Here is an 18,105-nt window from a genome sequence, read left to right on the forward strand (position 1 = left end):
CAGAGACAGAAGGAGTGGCAGAGACAGAAGGAGAGGCAGAGACAGAAGGAGAGGCAGAGACAGAAGGAGAGGCAGAGACAGAAGGAGAGACAGAAGGAGAGACAGAGGGAGAGGCAGAGACAGAGGGAGAGGCAGAGACAGAAGGAGAGGCAGAGACAGAAGGAGAGGCAGAGACAGAAGGAGAGGCAGAGACAGGAGAGACAGAGACAGAAGGAGAAACAGAAGGAGAGGCAGAGACAGAAGGAGAGACAGAAGGAGTGGCAGAGACAGAAGGAGAGGCAGAGACAGAAGGAGAAACAGAAGGAGAGGCAGAGACAGAAGGAGAGACAGAAGGAGTGGCAGAGACAGAGGGAGAGGCAGAGACAGAAGGAGAGACAGAAGGAGAGGCAGAGACAGAAGGAGAAACAGAAGGAGAGACAGAGACAGAAGGAGAGACAGAAGGAGAGACAGAAGGAGAGACAGAGACAGAAGGAGAGACAGAGGGAGAGGCAGAAGGAGAGACAGAAGAAGAAACAGAAGGAGAGACAGAAGGAGAGCAGAGGAGAAACAGAAGGAAAGGCAGAAGGAGAAACAGAAGGAGAGGCAGAAGGAGAAACAGAAGGAGAGCAGAAGGAGAGGCAGAGACAGAAGGAGAGACAGAAGGAGAGGCAGAGACAGAAGGAGAGACAGAAGGAGTGGCAGAGACAGAAGGAGAGGCAGAGACAGAAGGAGAGGCAGAGACAGAAGGAGAGACAGAAGGAGTGGCAGAGACAGAAGGAGAGGCAGAGACAGAAGGAGAGGCAGAGACAGAAGGAGAGACAGAAGGAGTGGCAGAGACAGAAGGAGAGGCAGAGACAGAGGGAGAGGCAGAGACAGAAGGAGAGGCAGAGACAGAAGGAGAAACAGAAGGAGAGACAGAGACAGAAGGAGAGACAGAAGGAGAGACAGAAGGAGAGACAGAGACAGAAGGAGAGACAGAGGGAGAGGCAGAAGGAGAGACAGAAGAAGAAACAGAAGGAGAGACAGAAGGAGAGGCAGAGACAGAAGGAGAGACAGAAGAAGAAACAGAAGGAGAGACAGAAGGAGAGGCAGACGGAGAGACAGAAGGAGAGGCAGAGACAGAAGAAGAAACAGAAGGAGAGACAGAAGGAGAGACGGAAGGAGAGACAGAGACAGAGACATATACAGAAGGAGAGGCAGAGACAGAAGGAGAGACAGAGGCAAAAGGAGAGACAGAGACAGAAGGAGAGACAGAGGGAGAGGCAGAGACAGAAGGAGAGGCAGAGACAGAAGGAGAGGCAGAGACAGAAGGAGAGGCAGAGACAGAAGGAGAGGCAGAGGACAGAAGGAGAGCAGAGACAGAGGGAGAGGCAGAGACAGAAGGAGAGACAGAGACAGAAGGAGAAACAGAAGGAGAGGCAGAGACAGAAGGAGAGACAGAAGGAGTGGCAGAGACAGAAGGAGAGGCAGAGACAGAAGGAGAGACAGAGACAGAAGGAGAAACAGAGACAGAAGGAGAAACAGAAGGAGAGGCAGAGACAGAAGGAGAGGCAGAGACAGAAGGAGAAACAGAAGGAGAGGCAGAGACAGAAGGAGAGGCAGAGACAGAGGGAGAGGCAGAGACAGAAGGAGAGGCAGAGACAGAAGGAGAAACAGAGACAGAAGGAGAAACAGAAGGAGAGGCAGAGACAGAGGGAGAGGCAGAGACAGAGGGAGAGGCAGAGACAGAGGAGAGGCAGAGACAGAAGGAGAGGCAGAGACAGAAGGAGAGGCAGAGACAGAAGGAGAGACAGAAGGAGAGACAGAAGAAGAAACAGAAGGAGAGACAGAAGGAGAGGCAGAAGGAGAGACAGAAGGAGAGGCAGAGACAGAAGAAGAAACAGAAGGAGAGACAGAAGGAGAGACGGAAGGAGAGACAGAGACAGAGACATATACAGAAGGAGAGGCAGAGACAGAAGGAGAGACAGAGGCAAAAGGAGAGACAGAGACAGAAGGAGAGACAGAGGGAGAGGCAGAGACAGAAGGAGAGGCAGAGACAGAAGGAGAGGCAGAGACAGAAGGAGAGGCAGAGACAGAAGGAGAGGCAGAGACAGAAGGAGAGGCAGAGACAGAGGGAGAGGCAGAGACAGAAGGAGAGACAGAGACAGAAGGAGAAACAGAAGGAGAGGCAGAGACAGAAGGAGAGACAGAAGGAGTGGCAGAGACAGAAGGAGAGGCAGAGACAGAAGGAGAGACAGAGACAGAAGGAGAAACAGAGACAGAAGGAGAAACAGAAGGAGAGGCAGAGACAGAAGGAGAGGCAGAGACAGAAGGAGAAACAGAAGGAGAGGCAGAGACAGAAGGAGAGGCAGAGACAGAGGCAGAGACAGAAGGAGAGGCAGAGACAGAAGGAGAAACAGAGACAGAAGGAGAAACAGAAGGAGAGGCAGAGACAGAGGGAGAGGCAGAGACAGAGGGAGAGGCAGAGACAGAAGGAGAGGCAGAGACAGAAGGAGAGGCAGAGACAGAAGGAGAGGCAGAGACAGAAGGAGAGGCAGAGACAGAAGGAGAGGCAGAGATAGAAGGAGAGGCAGAGACAGAAGGAGAAACAGAAGGAGAGGCAGAGGACAGAAGGAGAGGCAGAGACAGAAGGAGAGGCAGAGACAGAAGAGAGACAGAGACAGAAGGAGAAACAGAAGGAGAGGCAGAGACAGAAGGAGAGACAGAAGGAGTGGCAGAGACAGAAGGAGAGACAGAGACAGAAGGAGAGACAGAGACAGAAGGAGAAACAGAAGGAGAGGCAGAGACAGAAGGAGAGACAGAAGGAGTGGCAGAGACAGAGGGAGAGGCAGAGACAGAAGGAGAGACAGAAGGAGAGGCAGAGACAGAAGGAGAGACAGAGACAGAAGGAGAGACAGAAGGAGAGACAGAGACAGAAGGAGAGACAGAGGGAGAGGCAGAAGGAGAGACAGAAGAAGAAACAGAAGGAGAGACAGAAGGAGAGGCAGAAGGAGAAACAGAAGGAGAGGCAGAAGGAGAAACAGAAGGAGAGGCAGAAGGAGAAACAGAAGGAGAGGCAGAAGGAGAAACAGAAGGAGAGGCAGAAGGAGAAACAGAAGGAGAGGCAGAAGGAGAGGCAGAAGGAGAGGCCGAGACAGAAGGAGAGACAGAAGGAGAGACAGAGGGAGAGGCAGAAGGAGAGACAGAAGAAGAAACAGAAGAGAGACAGAAGGAGAGGCAGAGACAGAAGGAGAGACAGAAGGAGAGGCAGAAGGAGAGGCAGAGACAGAAGGAGAGACAGAAGGAGTGGCAGAGACAGAAGGAGAGGCAGAGACAGAAGGAAGGACAGAAGGAGTGGCAGAGACAGAAGGAGAGGCAGAGACAGAAGGAGAGGCAGAGACAGAAGGAGAGGCAGAGACAGAAGGAGAGACAGAAGGAGTGGCAGAGACAGAAGGAGAGGCAGAGACAGAGGGAGAGGCAGAGACAGAAGGAGAGACAGAAGGAGAGGCAGAGACAGAAGGAGAAACAGAAGGAGAGACAGAGACAGAAGGAGAGACAGAAGGAGAGACAGAGACAGAAGGAGAGACAGAGGGAGAGGCAGAAGGAGAGACAGAAGAAGAAACAGAAGGAGAGACAGAAGGAGAGGCAGAGACAGAAGAAGAAACAGAAGGAGAGACAGAAGGAGAGACAGAAGAAGAAACAGAAGGAGAGACAGAAGGAGAGGCAGAAGGAGAGACAGAAGGAGAGGCAGAGACAGAAGAAGAAACAGAAGGGAGAGACAGAAGGAGAGACGGAAGGAGAGACAGAGACAGAGACATATACAGAAGGAGAGGCAGAGACAGAAGGAGAGACAGAGGCAAAAGGAGAGACAGAGACAGAAGGAGAGACAGAGGGAGAGACAGAGACATATACAGAAGGAGAGACAGAGACAGAAGGAGAGACAGAGGGAGAGACAGAGACATATACAGAAGGAGAGGCAGAGACAGAAGGAGAGACAGAGGGAGAGACAGAGACATATACAGAAGGAGAGACAGAGACAGAAGGAGAGACAGAGGACATATACAGAAGGAGAGGCAGAGACAGAAGGAGAGGCAGAGACAGAAGAAGAAACAGAAGGAGAGACAGAGACAGAAGGAGAGACAGAGACAGAAGGAGAGACAGAGACAGAATGAGAGGCAGAGACAGAAGAAGAAACAGAAGGAGAGACAGAGACAGAAGGAGAGACAGAAGGAGAGACAGAGACAGAAGGAGAGGCAGAGACAGAAGGAGAGGCAGAAGGAGAGAAAGAGACAGAAGGAGAGACAGAAAGAGAGGCAGAAGGAGAGGCAGAGACAGAAGGAGAGACAGAGGGAGAGGGAGAGATAGAAGGAGAACAGAAGGAGAGACAGAAGGAGAGGCAGAGACAGAAGGAGAGGCAGAAGGAGAGAAAGAGACAGAAGGAGAGACAGGAAGGAGAGGCAGAAGGAGAGGCAGAGACAGAAGGAGAGACAGAGGGAGAGGGAGAGATAGAAGGAGAGACAGCCGGAGAGACAGAAGGAGAGGCAGAGACAGAAGGAGAGACAGAGACAGAGGGCGAGACAGAAGGAGAGACAGAAGGAGAGGCAGAAGGAGAAACAGAAGGAGAGGCAGAAGGAGAAACAGAAGGAGAGGCAGAAGGAGAAACAGAAGGAGAGGCAGAAGGAGAAACAGAAGGAGAGGCAGAAGGAGAAACAGAAGGAGAGGCAGAAGGAGAGCAGAAGGAGAGGCCGAGACAGAAGGAGAGACAGAAGGAGAGACAGAGGGAGAGGCAGAAGGAGAGACAGAAGAAGAAACAGAAGGAGAGACAGAAGGAGAGGCAGAGACAGAAGGAGAGACAGAAGGAGAGGCAGAAGGAGAGGCAGAGACAGAAGGAGAGACAGAAGGAGTGGCAGAGACAGAAGGATAGGCAGAGACAGAAGGAGAGACAGAAGGAGTGGCAGAGACAGAAGGAGAGCAGAGACAGAAGGAGAGGCAGAGACAGAAGGAGAGGCAGAGACAGAAGGAGAGACAGAAGGAGTGGCAGAGATAGAAGGAGAGGCAGAGACAGAGGGAGAGGCAGAGACAGAAGGAGAGACAGAAGGAGAGGCAGAGACAGAAGGAGAAACAGAAGGAGAGACAGAGACAGAAGGAGAGACAGAAGGAGAGACAGAGACAGAAGGAGAGACAGAGGGAGAGGCAGAAGGAGAGACAGAAGAAGAAACAGAAGGAGAGACAGAAGGAGAGGCAGAGACAGAAGAAGAAACAGAAGGAGAGACAGAAGGAGAGACAGAAGAAGAAACAGAAGGAGAGGACAGAAGGAGAGGCAGAAGGAGAGACAGAAGGAGAGGCAGAGACAGAAGAAGAAAACAGAAGGAGAGACAGAAGGAGAGACGGAAGGAGAGACAGAGACAGAGACATATACAGAAGGAGAGGCAGAGACAGAAGGAGAGACAGAGGCAAAAGGAGAGACAGAGACAGAAGGAGAGACAGAGGGAGAGACAGAGACATATACAGAAGGAGAGACAGAGGGAGAGACAGAGACATATACAGAAGGAGAGGCAGAGACAGAAGGAGAGACAGAGGGAGAGACAGAGACATATACAGAAGGAGAGACAGAGACAGAAGGAGAGACAGAGACATATACAGAAGGAGAGGCAGAGACAGAAGGAGAGGCAGAGACAGAAGGAGAGGCAGAGACAGAAGAAGAAACAGAAGGAGAGACAGAGACAGAAGGAGAGACAGAGACAGAAGGAGAGACAGAGACAGAATGAGAGGCAGAGACAGAAGAAGAAACAGAAGGAGAGACAGAGACAGAAGGAGAGACAGAAGGAGAGACAGAGACAGAAGGAGAGGCAGAGACAGAAGGAGAGGCAGAAGGAGAGAAAGAGACAGAAGGAGAGACAGAAAGAGAGGCAGAAGGAGAGGCAGAGACAGAAGGAGAGACAGAGGGAGAGGGAGAGATAGAAGGAGAGACAGAAGGAGAGACAGAAGGAGAGGCAGAGACAGAAGGAGAGGCAGAAGGAGAGAAAGAGACAGAAGGAGAGACAGGAAGGAGAGGCAGAAGGAGAGGCAGAGACAGAAGGAGAGACAGAGGGAGAGGGAGAGATAGAAGGAGAGACAGCCGGAGAGACAGAAGGAGAGGCAGAGACAGAAGGAGAGACAGAGACAGAGGGCGAGACAGAAGGAGAGACAGAAGGAGAGGCAGAGACAGAAGGAGAGACAGAGACAGAAGGAGAGACAGCCGGAGAGACAGAAGGAGAGGCAGAGACAGAAGAAGAAACAGAAGGAGAGACAGAGACAGAAGGAGAGACAGAGACAGAAGGAGAAACAGAAGGAGAGGCAGAGACAGAAGGAGAGACAGAAGGAGTGGCAGAGACAGAAGGAGAGGCAGAGACAGAAGGAGAGACAGAGACAGAAGGAGAAACAGAGACAGAAGGAGAAAACAGAAGGAGAGGCAGAGACAGAAGGAGAGGCAGAGACAGAAGGAGAAACAGAAGGAGAGGCAGAGACAGAAGGAGAGGCAGAGACAGAGGGAGAGGCAGAGACAGAAGGAGAGCAGAGACAGAAGGAGAAACAGAGACAGAAGGAGAAACAGAAGGAGAGGCAGAGACAGAGGGAGAGGGCAGAGGACAGAGGGAGAGGCAGAGACAGAAGGAGAGGCAGAGACAGAGGAGAGGCAGAGACAGAAGGAGAGGCAGAGACAGAAGGAGAGGCAGAGACAGAAGGAGAGGCAGAGACAGAAGGAGAGGCAGAGACAGAAGGAGAGACAGAAGGAGAGACAGAAGGAGAGACAGAAGAAGAAACAGAAGGAGAGACAGAAGGAGAGGCAGAAGGAGAGACAGAAGGAGAGGCAGAGACAGAAGGAGAGACAGAAGAAGAAACAGAAGGAGAGACAGAAGGAGAGACGGAAGGAGAGACAGAGACAGAGACATATACAGAAGGAGAGGCAGAGACAGAAGGAGAGACAGAGGCAAAAGGAGAGACAGAGACAGAAGGAGAGACAGAGGGAGAGGCAGAGACAGAAGGAGAGGCAGAGACAGAAGGAGAGGCAGAGACAGAAGGAGAGGCAGAGACAGAAGGAGAGGCAGAGACAGAAGGAGAGGCAGAGACAGAGGGAGAGGCAGAGACAGAAGGAGAGACAGAGACAGAAGGAGAAACAGAAGGAGAGGCAGAGACAGAAGGAGAGACAGAAGGAGTGGCAGAGACAGAAGGAGAGGCAGAGACAGAAGGAGAGACAGAGACAGAAGGAGAGACAGAGACAGAAGGAGAAACAGAAGGAGAGGCAGAGACAGAAGGAGAGGCAGAGACAGAAGGAGAAACAGAAGGAGAGGCAGAGACAGAAGGAGAGGCAGAGACAGAGGGAGAGGCAGAGACAGAAGGAGAGGCAGAGACAGAAGGAGAAACAGAGACAGAAGGAGAAACAGAAGGAGAGGCAGAGACAGAGGGAGAGGCAGAGACAGAGGGAGAGGCAGAGACAGAAGGAGAGGCAGAGACAGAAGGAGAGGCAGAGACAGAAGGAGAGGCAGAGACAGAAGGAGAGGCAGAGACAGAAGGAGAGGCAGAGACAGAAGGAGAAACAGAAGGAGAGGCAGAGACAGAAGGAGAGGCAGAGACAGAAGGAGAGGCAGAGACAGAAGGAGAGACAGAGACAGAAGGAGAAACAGAAGGAGAGGCAGAGACAGAAGGAGAGACAGAAGGAGTGGCAGAGACAGAAGGAGAGACAGAGACAGAAGGAGAGACAGAGACAGAAGGAGAAACAGAAGGAGAGGCAGAGACAGAAGGAGAGACAGAAGGAGTGGCAGAGACAGAGGGAGAGGCAGAGACAGAAGGAGAGACAGAAGGAGAGGCAGAGACAGAAGGAGAGACAGAGACAGAAGGAGAGACAGAAGGAGAGACAGAGACAGAGGAGAGACAGAGGGAGAGGCAGAAGGAGAGACAGAAGAAGAAACAGAAGGAGAGACAGAAGGAGAGGCAGAAGGAGAAACAGAAGGAGAGGCAGAAGGAGAAACAGAAGGAGAGGCAGAAGGAGAAACAGAAGGAGAGGCAGAAGGAGAAACAGAAGGAGAGGCAGAAGGAGAAACAGAAGGAGAGGCAGAAGGAGAGGCAGAAGGAGAGGCCGAGACAGAAGGAGAGACAGAAGGAGAGACAGAGGGAGAGGCAGAAGGAGAGACAGAAGAAGAAACAGAAGGAGAGACAGAAGGAGAGGCAGAGACAGAAGGAGAGACAGAAGGAGAGGCAGAAGGAGAGGCAGAGACAGAAGGAGAGACAGAAGGAGTGGCAGAGACAGAAGGAGAGGCAGAGACAGAAGGAAGGACAGAAGGAGTGGCAGAGACAGAAGGAGAGGCAGAGACAGAAGGAGAGGCAGAGACAGAAGGAGAGGCAGAGACAGAAGGAGAGACAGAAGGAGTGGCAGAGACAGAAGGAGAGGCAGAGACAGAGGGAGAGGCAGAGACAGAAGGAGAGACAGAAGGAGAGGCAGAGACAGAAGGAGAAACAGAAGGAGAGACAGAGACAGAAGGAGAGACAGAAGGAGAGACAGAGACAGAAGGAGAGACAGAGGGAGAGGCAGAAGGAGAGACAGAAGAAGAAACAGAAGGAGAGACAGAAGGAGAGGCAGAGACAGAAGAAGAAACAGAAGGAGAGACAGAAGGAGAGACAGAAGAAGAAACAGAAGGAGAGACAGAAGGAGAGGCAGAAGGAGAGACAGAAGGAGAGGCAGAGACAGAAGAAGAAACAGAAGGAGAGACAGAAGGAGAGACGGAAGGAGAGACAGAGACAGAGACATATACAGAAGGAGAGGCAGAGACAGAAGGAGAGACAGAGGCAAAAGGAGAGACAGAGACAGAAGGAGAGACAGAGGGAGAGACAGAGACATATACAGAAGGAGAGACAGAGACAGAAGGAGAGACAGAGGGAGAGACAGAGACATATACAGAAGGAGAGGCAGAGACAGAAGGAGAGACAGAGGGAGAGACAGAGACATATACAGAAGGAGAGGCAGAGACAGAAGGAGAGGCAGAGACAGAAGAAGAAGAAACAGAAGGAGAGACAGAGACAGAAGGAGAGACAGAGACAGAAGAAGAAACAGAAGGAGAGACAGAGACAGAAGGAGAGACAGAAGGAGAGACAGAGACAGAAGGAGAGGCAGAGACAGAAGAAGAAACAGAAGGAGAGACAGAGACAGAAGGAGAGACAGAAGGAGAGACAGAGACAGAAGGAGAGGCAGAGACAGAAGGAGAGCAGAAGGAGAGAAAGAGACAGAAGGAGAGACAGAAAGAGAGGCAGAAGGAGAGGCAGAGACAGAAGGAGAGACAGAGGGAGAGGGAGAGATAGAAGGAGAGACAGAAGGAGAGACAGAAGGAGAGGCAGAGACAGAAGGAGAGGCAGAAGGAGAGAAAGAGACAGAAGGAGAGACAGGAAGGAGAGGCAGAAGGAGAGGCAGAGACAGAAGGAGAGACAGAGGGAGAGGGAGAGATAGAAGGAGAGACAGCCGGAGAGACAGAAGGAGAGGCAGAGACAGAAGGAGAGACAGAGACAGAGGGCGAGACAGAAGGAGAGACAGAAGGAGAGGCAGAGACAGAAGGAGAGACAGAGACAGAAGGAGAGACAGCCGGAGAGACAGAAGGAGAGGCAGAGACAGAAGAAGAAACAGAAGGAGAGACAGAGACAGAAGGAGAGACAGAAGGAGAGGCAGAAGGAGAGGCAGAAGGAGAGGCAGAGACAGAAGGAGAGGCAGAGACAGAAGGAGAGGCAGAAGGAGAGACAGAAGGAGAGGCAGAAGGAGAGGCAGAGACAGAGACAGAAGGAGAGACAGAAGGAGAGACAGAGACATATACAGAAGGAGAGGCAGAGACAGAAGGAGAGGCAGAGACAGAAGGAGAGGCAGAGACAGAAGAAGAAACAGAAGGAGAGACAGAGACAGAAGGAGAGACAGAGACAGAAGGAGAGACAGAGACAGAATGAGAGGCAGAGACAGAAGAAGAAACAGAAGGAGAGACAGAGACAGAAGGAGAGACAGAAGGAGAGACAGAGACAGAAGGAGAGGCAGAGACAGAAGGAGAGGCAGAAGGAGAGAAAGAGACAGAAGGAGAGACAGAAAGAGAGGCAGAAGGAGAGGCAGAGACAGAAGGAGAGACAGAGGGAGAGGGAGAGATAGAAGGAGAGACAGAAGGAGAGACAGAAGGAGAGGCAGAGACAGAAGGAGAGGCAGAAGGAGAGAAAGAGACAGAAGGAGAGACAGGAAGGAGAGGCAGAAGGAGAGGCAGAGACAGAAGGAGAGACAGAGGGAGAGGGAGAGATAGAAGGAGAGACAGCCGGAGAGACAGAAGGAGAGGCAGAGACAGAAGGAGAGACAGAGACAGAGGGCGAGACAGAAGGAGAGGCAGAGACAGAAGGAGAGACAGAGACAGAAGGAGAGACAGCCGGAGAGACAGAAGGAGAGGCAGAGACAGAAGAAGAAACAGAAGGAGAGACAGAGACAGAAGGAGAGACAGAAGGAGAGGCAGAAGGAGAGGCAGAAGGAGAGGCAGAAGGAGAGGCAGAGACAGAAGGAGAGGCAGAGACAGAAGGAGAGGCAGAAGGAGAGACAGAAGGAGAGGCAGAAGGAGAGGCAGAGACAGAGACAGAAGGAGAGACAGAAGGAGAGACAGAGGGAGAGGCAGAGACAGACGGAGAGACAGCCGGAGAGACAGGGGAGATGCAGAGGCACAGCTCACGGTGAGCTTAATTAGGCAAAGATGTGTGGAGTGAAGTGAGAGCTGCTGCTCTCTGGCTGTGTGTGCTATGAATATACAGAATAATGAGTGGTATCTCCTTGTCCTCAGGTCACTTCAGGTCAAACTCCCTGTCGGTCCCTGTCCTCAGGTCACTGTCAGGTCAAACTCCCTGTAGGTCCCTGTCCTCAGATCACTGTCAGGTCAAACTCCCTGTCGGTCCCTGTCCTCAGGTCACTGTCAGGTCAAACTCCCTGTAGGTCCCTGTCCTCAGGTCACTGTCAGGTCAAACTCCCTGTCGGTCCCTGTCCTCAGATCACTGTCAGGTCAAACTCCCTGTCGGCCCCTGTTCTAAGGTCACTGTCAGGTCAAACTCCCTGTCGGTCCCTGTCCTCAGATCACTGTCAGGTCAAACTCCCTGTCGGCCCCTGTTCTAAGGTCACTGTCAGGTCAAACTCCCTGTCGGTCCCTGTCCTCAGATCACTGTCAGGTCAAACTCCCTGGCGGTCCCTGTCCTCAGGTCACTGTCAGGTCAAACTCCCTGTCGGTCCCTGTCCTTAGGTCACTGTCAGGTCAAACTCCCTGTCGGTCCCTGTCCTCAGCTAAAATAATACAAGACCAGCACCATCAGGGAAGCCATTTTAAGACATCACTTGAGTTTGAGTTGTTTATTAGTTTAACTGTAGACACTGTTTTGTATATCTTCAACTGTCACAGAGGAAATGTGTTGTGTCACAGGAAAATAAATACATTGAGGTGCTTTACTTGTTGTCACTTGTTAATTGGATGTGCGATGGTGAAGAGTCAGACTGACTGGTTCACATCCTCATTCTGTGTGTGTGCATGAGAGCGCTTATGTGCTTGTGTATCTGTGTGTGTGTGTGTGTTTGGTGTGTGTGTTCCACCACTCAAGCCTCTCATTACAGCTCTCCTCCTGACACCTAGCAGCTCGCCAGTGGCGGCTGGTCCCTTCATTAGGAGAGAAAGCCCATAATGAGCTCTCAGGGCCTCTCAGGATCACCATGGGCCTTGCCCAGACACCAAGAAGGTGGTGTCCTAAATGGAACCCTATTCCCTACATAGGGCACCACTTTTAACGCTATGGGCCCTATGTAGGGAATAGGGTGCCATTTGTGACACAACCCAAGAGAACAGCACCGGTTATCAGGAGAAAAACACACAACACAAACACGCCAGCTCATTGTGTTCTACACACAGGGAATCACGCTCTGACCTCCACAGAGGCCTGTTTAGACTGGAGCTGCTCTTTGACGCGTTAAGAGGCTAGAGCCCATCCACTCCCTAGTGTCAAATCCCAGCAGGAGATTGAATTAGCGGCACAGCAGCAATCTCTTTTCCCACCATCGCCTCTGCATTGTATTCCTCGGATGTTGTTGTGGCTGATGTTTATAATGGCATGCCTAAAAACACAATTTAATGGCAGTGGCATCAATTAATGTGTGTGTGTGTGTGTGTGTGTGTGTGTGTGTGTGTGTGTGTGTGTGTGTGTGTGTGTGTGTGTGTGGGCATGCACAGTGCACACTTGTATGTGTGTGGGTGTGTTTATGCGGTCACACACACGTGTATTTGTGTTTGTATGTGCCCGTCTAGGAATACACTCTTAGAAAATGAACTGTATAAACTGTAACTCAGCAAAATCTTCGGAATTGTTGCATGTTGTGTTTATATTTTTGTTCAGTATAGAAAGCACCTTTTTTCGAAGAGTGTACATGGAGCAGCGATTTAGAAATGTGGCAATAACTCACACACACACACACACACACACACACACACACACACACACACACACACACACACACACACACACACACACACGGAGTCCCGGGCGATGTTGTTCCTTCCCTGGCCGTTGCTTTGCCGTGCAGGGAGGCAGGCAGAAAGATGTCAAGACAGCTGCTGAGGCAACACTACATCTATTTAAGCTCTCGCCTCCAGTCTCTATCTCTCACCAACGCCAATCACCGCCCCAGACAGACGGACGACTCAGTTTGCATCCCAAACGGCACCCTATTCCCTGCTGATCAAAGTAGTGCACTATGTGGGGGATAAGTTGCTAATTGGGACGCAGCCTCAGAACCCAGTCTCCTGGTTCCCAGTCCACACATACTAACTAGTGGAAATATAGACACAAACATTTTCACTGGCATATCAATGGAAAATAGCTGTGCAAAACAAAGTGACATTCTACCAGAGACAACATATAGAGTAGGAAGCTGAAACATGATTCCCCCTGAAAGCCTGCCAGCTTTAAATACAACATGAAAACATTAGTCTCTGTGCAGACAGCAGCCTGACATTTACTGCCGACAATCGCCCGAAAACAGAACAGAACAGAGAGATGCTGCTTCTGCCTCCTCCTCAGAACAGGAAAAACTGAAGATAGTCTACAAAGTCTTCTAGTTTTCACCTGCCCAAGGTCTTCATTACTTAACAGAGGTGCTTTAAAGAAGAGGATCCAAAGAGAGTGAAAACCTCTTTAAGGCTTATGTGTGATTGAAGACTTGCAGGCAGCCATCATCATCTGCTTTCAAGACAGTTACAGTAACTACTGTACATGTAGAAGATGTTTTGATGTTTTGATCAACATTGACAGGCGGGCAGCAGCTTATTCTGGAGGTAACTGATACCTCAAACGTATCATCTTCAATTCAGTTCCCTCTATGCTACAACCAGATAGACACAGGAGCCCAATAATAACAATTGGGTAAAGACCATAGCGAGTCATCAAATGACACACTATGATCCCAATAATTAACAAAGCCACCCAAACAGCACCGGGACACTAATGCAACTCAAACCAGTCATTTGAAGTCACTCTGGGATTCAATTTCCTCTTTCTTCCTCTGTTAGCTGAATAGAGCTAGTGTCTTCAGGTGGCTTCTATGGTAGATCAATTAAAAACAGTGAGCAGGATAAAAGGTTATGAGTTTCATTTTCCAAATGCCTCGAAAGCCTGGGAAATGTCAGTGGCATGCTAATTACCATCCCAACATCTGTTTAACGGCTGCCTGCTCTATATATATTTTCCAATTTAACCTTCAACAGAATTGGCAGCCTGTTATCTCTGGCCCGACGTCGCTGTTGACTCATTTGATTCCCGAGACCAATTTGTGTGAACTGGAAATGGTCACTTGGGTATTCTGCTATGCCTCCTTAAAAATGACAAACATGCCTAAACGGTGTAGTGTCATTCTGACTGTCAGACTAAATCGCTGGCAAATCGCTGCTGGGTGGTGAATTCACCTCAATGGAAATGCTATCAAATATATCCCACATATCACAAGTTATTACTGCTATAAAGCAATCATGACTCTCCACTGTGCTTCAGCTATTCAGCTCAGCGACGGGAGGCAGCGCTGAGGCAATCTGAAAGGGATGAAAGACCAATACAAACTGCACTTCAATGCCAAACAGAAAGCAAAATTCATAATCCTAAAAATAAAGAAATATTAAGAATGTCAATATTTTTCCTCCTCTTGACGTGTTGTGTGATTGACTCACTTGGAGACGAGGGAGAAGGCCTCGGCACACACAGCTGGGCAGGCCACTAGCTTGATCATCACATGTTCTGCTGCGGCCTGGAAGTGTGCACGAGCCACCTTCTCCAGCACAGAGGACAGCGTGGTGGCATCGCCAGCCTTGGTGCCAGGGTCTCCCCCTGCCGTATCCAGGATGTTCCCACCATGCATCACCAGCAGCAACACGTGGGTCTTACACTGGGTCTTCTGCCAAGTGGAGGAGAGGAAGGAATGACCAAAGAAGAGTAAGAAAAGAGGTGAGGATGAGGAGGATGTGAGGGGAGAGGAGGGAGAAGTGGGTTAGTGGTATAAGGCAAGACTCCTGGACCTGCATTCATACAGTGCCTTGCGAAAGTATTCGGCCCCCTTGAACTTTGCGACCTTTTGCCACATTTCAGGCTTCAAACATAAAGATATAAAACTGTATTTTTTTGTGAAGAATCAACAACAAGTGGGACACAATCATGAAGTGGAACGACATTTATTGGATATTTCAAACTTTTTTAACAAATCAAAAACTGAAAAATTGCGCGTGCAAAATGATTCAGCCCCCTTAAGTTAATACTTTGTAGCGCCACCTTTTGCTGCGATTACAGCTGTAAGTCGCTTGGGGTATGTCTCTATCAGTTTTGCACATCGAGAGACTGAAATTTTTCCCATTCCTCCTTGCAAAACAGCTCGAGCTCAGTGAGGTTGGATGGAGAGCATTTGTGAACAGCAGTTTTCAGTTCTTTCCACAGATTCTCGATTGGATTCAGGTCTGGACTTTGACTTGGCCATTCTAACACCTGGATATGTTTATTTTTGAACCATTCCATTGTAGATTTTGCATTATGTTTTGGATCATTGTCTTGTTGGAAGACAAATCTCTGTCCCAGTCTCAGGTCTTTTGCAGACTCCATCAGGTTTTCTTCCAGAATGGTCCTGTATTTAGCTCCATCCATCTTCCCATCAATTTTAACCATCTTCCCTGTCCCTGCTGAAGAAAAGCAGGCCCAAACCATGATGCTGCCACCACCATGTTTGACAGTGGGGATGGTGTGTTCAGGGTGATGCGCTGTGTTGCTTTTACGCCAAACATAACGTTTTGCATTGTTGCCAAAAAGTTCAATTCTGGTTTCATCTGACCAGAGCACCTTCTTCCACATGTTTGGTGTGTCTCCCAGGTGGCTTGTGGCAAACTTTAAACAACACTTTTTATGGATATCTTTAAGAAATGGCTTTCTTCTTCCATAAAGGCCAGATTTGTGCAATACACGACTGATTGTTGTCCTATGGACAGAGTCTCCCACCAGCTGTAGATCTCTGCAGTTCATCCAGAGTGATCATGGGCCTCTTGGCTGCATCTCTGATCAGTCTTCTCCTTGTATGAGCTGAAAGTTTAGAGGGACGGCCAGGTCTTGGTAGATTTGCAGTGGTCTGATACTCCTTCCATTTCAATATTATCGCTTGCACAGTGCTCCTTGGGATGTTTAAAGCTTGGGAAATCTTCTTGTATCCAAATCCGGCTTTAAACTTCTTCACAACAGTATCTCGGACCTGCCTGGTGTTTTCCTTGTTCTTCATGATGCTCTCTGCGCTTTTAACGGACCTCTGAGATTATCACAGTGCAGGTGCATTTATACGGAGACTTGATTACACACAGGTGGATTGTATTTATCATCATTAGTCATTTAGGTCAACATTGGATCATTCAGAGATCCTCACTGAACTTCTGGAGAGTTTGCTGCACTGAAAGTAAAGGGGCTGAATAATTTTGCACGCCCAATTTTTCAGTTTTTGATTTGTTAAAAAAGTTTCGAATATCCAATAAATGTCGTTCCACTTCATGATTGTGTCCCACTTGTTGTTGATTCTTCACAAAAAAATACAGTTTTATATCTTTATGTTTGAAGCCTGAAATGTGGCAAAAGGTCGCAAAGTTCAAGGGGGCCGAATACTTTCGCAAGGCACTGTATATACTATAGATAATAGAGACACCTCATTCATACATACTATAGATAATATAGAGACCTCATTCATATATACTATAGATAATAGACCTCATTCATATATACTATAGATAATAGAGACACCTCATTCATATATACTATAGATAATAGAGACACCTCATTCATATATACTATAGATAATAGACCTCATTCATATATACTATAGATAATAGAGACCTCATTCATATATACTATAGATAATAGAGACACCTCATTCATATATACTATAGATAATAGACAGATGCCTCATGAACAGACGGAGTGTAGGGTAGTTATACTGGTCATTTATTTATCAGAGTGTATTGTGATTCTCCTACCTCCATGTCCTCTAACCCGTCGATGCTGCTCTGAGGGACACATCGAGGACGCCCCAGGCGATACAGGCTCCCTACAGATTTAAGATAGGAGAGAGTGAGAGAGAGATAATTAAAGACAGAATTGTAGATAGAGAAAGAGGGAGGAAGAGAGAGAGAGATACAGAAAGGAGAGAGGGTAGGGGGAAGAGAGAGTGAAAGAGTGAGAGAGCTATAGAAAGGAGAGAAAGAGGGAGAGACAATGGAGAGAGAGAGAAAACTCAATACATGAGCCACTTCACACTTCAATTATTATTGATCCCAGGAGCTAACCAATTTCAGTATAACTAAAGCCTCAACTTTTCTCTTTATTCCTTCCATATCTGAGAGATGAGCCCCAAATATTGTATGCCCTTAAGCTCAAATCTCATAAGCACATACTCTGGAAAAGTCAATACTGACTCATCACACAGAATCCTTTCATACAGGCATATGGTTCTGTCCCCACCACAGTAGCTGCCTGGCACTGCAATATTTTGTGTGGCAAGCCATTGGCTCCTGGCCAAACTCTTGGGCCTATGCATGCTCTGTTATCTTATTTCTCTGTCTCTCTCTCTCTGTCTCTCTCTCTGTCTCTCTCTCTCTCTCTCTCTCTCTCTCGGCTCTGTGCTTTACTTCCTGCTTGCTTATCTGTTCTCCCCCTGGCAGCGTTTGCCAGGGGAGGCTGTCACACACTCACAGCCTGTCAGCTCCCAGCCCACAGCCTGCCCTACTCTGTCTGTCTGTCTGTCTGCCTGCCTGCCTGCCTGCCTGCCAGCCACTCTGACTCCGGCCACCTCTTGCCTCCTGCCTGCCTCCCTCCATTTCAACACTCAGCAGACCCACTGCACTATTCTGGTCAAAATGTTAGCCACAGCAAATCAATGGAGAAGTTTCTTTGTAAGTGGGAGGTGGAATAACAATGAGAGCTGGTGTTTTAATTTATTGGACCGGTACAGGGAGCACAGTACAAGATTAGTCATACATTTAAAATAAATGTGTGATCAGAGATTCTCTGCATATTTACAATGAAGCCTTTTTGCTTCTTACGTAACATTAGATAATTGCAACCAAAACAAACCTCTCAATTATTCAGGAGTTGTAACATAGAGTAAAAAAAATGGGTTGAGTGAACCCAACTCACAACCCTGAAAGTTCTGCTAAAATAGAGCCACGGTAGACAGGGGAGCCTGCATGTAATCGGCAGTGAAGTCTACATACAAGCACAGCTGGTTGTAGACAGACAGAAGCCTACTTTACTATAAATAAGACATTTTTGTATCATTTTGAAGTGCATTGATGTAATCCTATTTGTGACAGGGAAGCTGAGTGGTGAAAAGCAGTCTCCCGTGGCCCTCGGTAAGCCTCTCCTGCAGCTGGGCAGCCTAGCTAACGGCAGGGAATCCATCCAGGTTACCAAGGGATTCTAAACTCTCCCTCCCTCTTTCTTTGACTTTTTACCTTTCTTATTATCTCTCCCTCACTTTCTTTCACAGCGGCGTCCCTCTCTCATGTTCTGCCAATATGTGCATTACAAGTCTCAGAGGCACATAGGCTCACTGGCTGTCTCTAACCT

General features: G+C 49.1%; 1 protein-coding gene across 2 annotated transcripts in view; it reads right to left on the reverse strand.

The window, feature by feature from the left end:
• Positions 1-18,105, reverse strand: part of pitpnm3 (PITPNM family member 3) — a 137,237-nt gene that overhangs the window by 61,476 nt on the left and 57,656 nt on the right. The window contains exons 4-5 of one of the 2 annotated variants that reach the window (XM_031796225.1): positions 16,515-16,585; positions 14,190-14,410 (exon numbers count right to left, since the gene is read on the reverse strand). In XM_031796225.1, coding sequence (XP_031652085.1) covers positions 14,190-14,410; positions 16,515-16,585 — 292 coding nt within the window. Of the gene's footprint in view, positions 1-14,189; positions 14,414-16,514; positions 16,691-18,105 lie in introns of those variants that run through there. The other variant, XM_031796224.1, reaches the window with a different exon arrangement.

The sequence above is a fragment of the Oncorhynchus kisutch genome, linkage group LG18 (assembly GCF_002021735.2).
Source record: "Oncorhynchus kisutch isolate 150728-3 linkage group LG18, Okis_V2, whole genome shotgun sequence".
Taxonomy (NCBI): domain Eukaryota; kingdom Metazoa; phylum Chordata; class Actinopteri; order Salmoniformes; family Salmonidae; genus Oncorhynchus; species Oncorhynchus kisutch.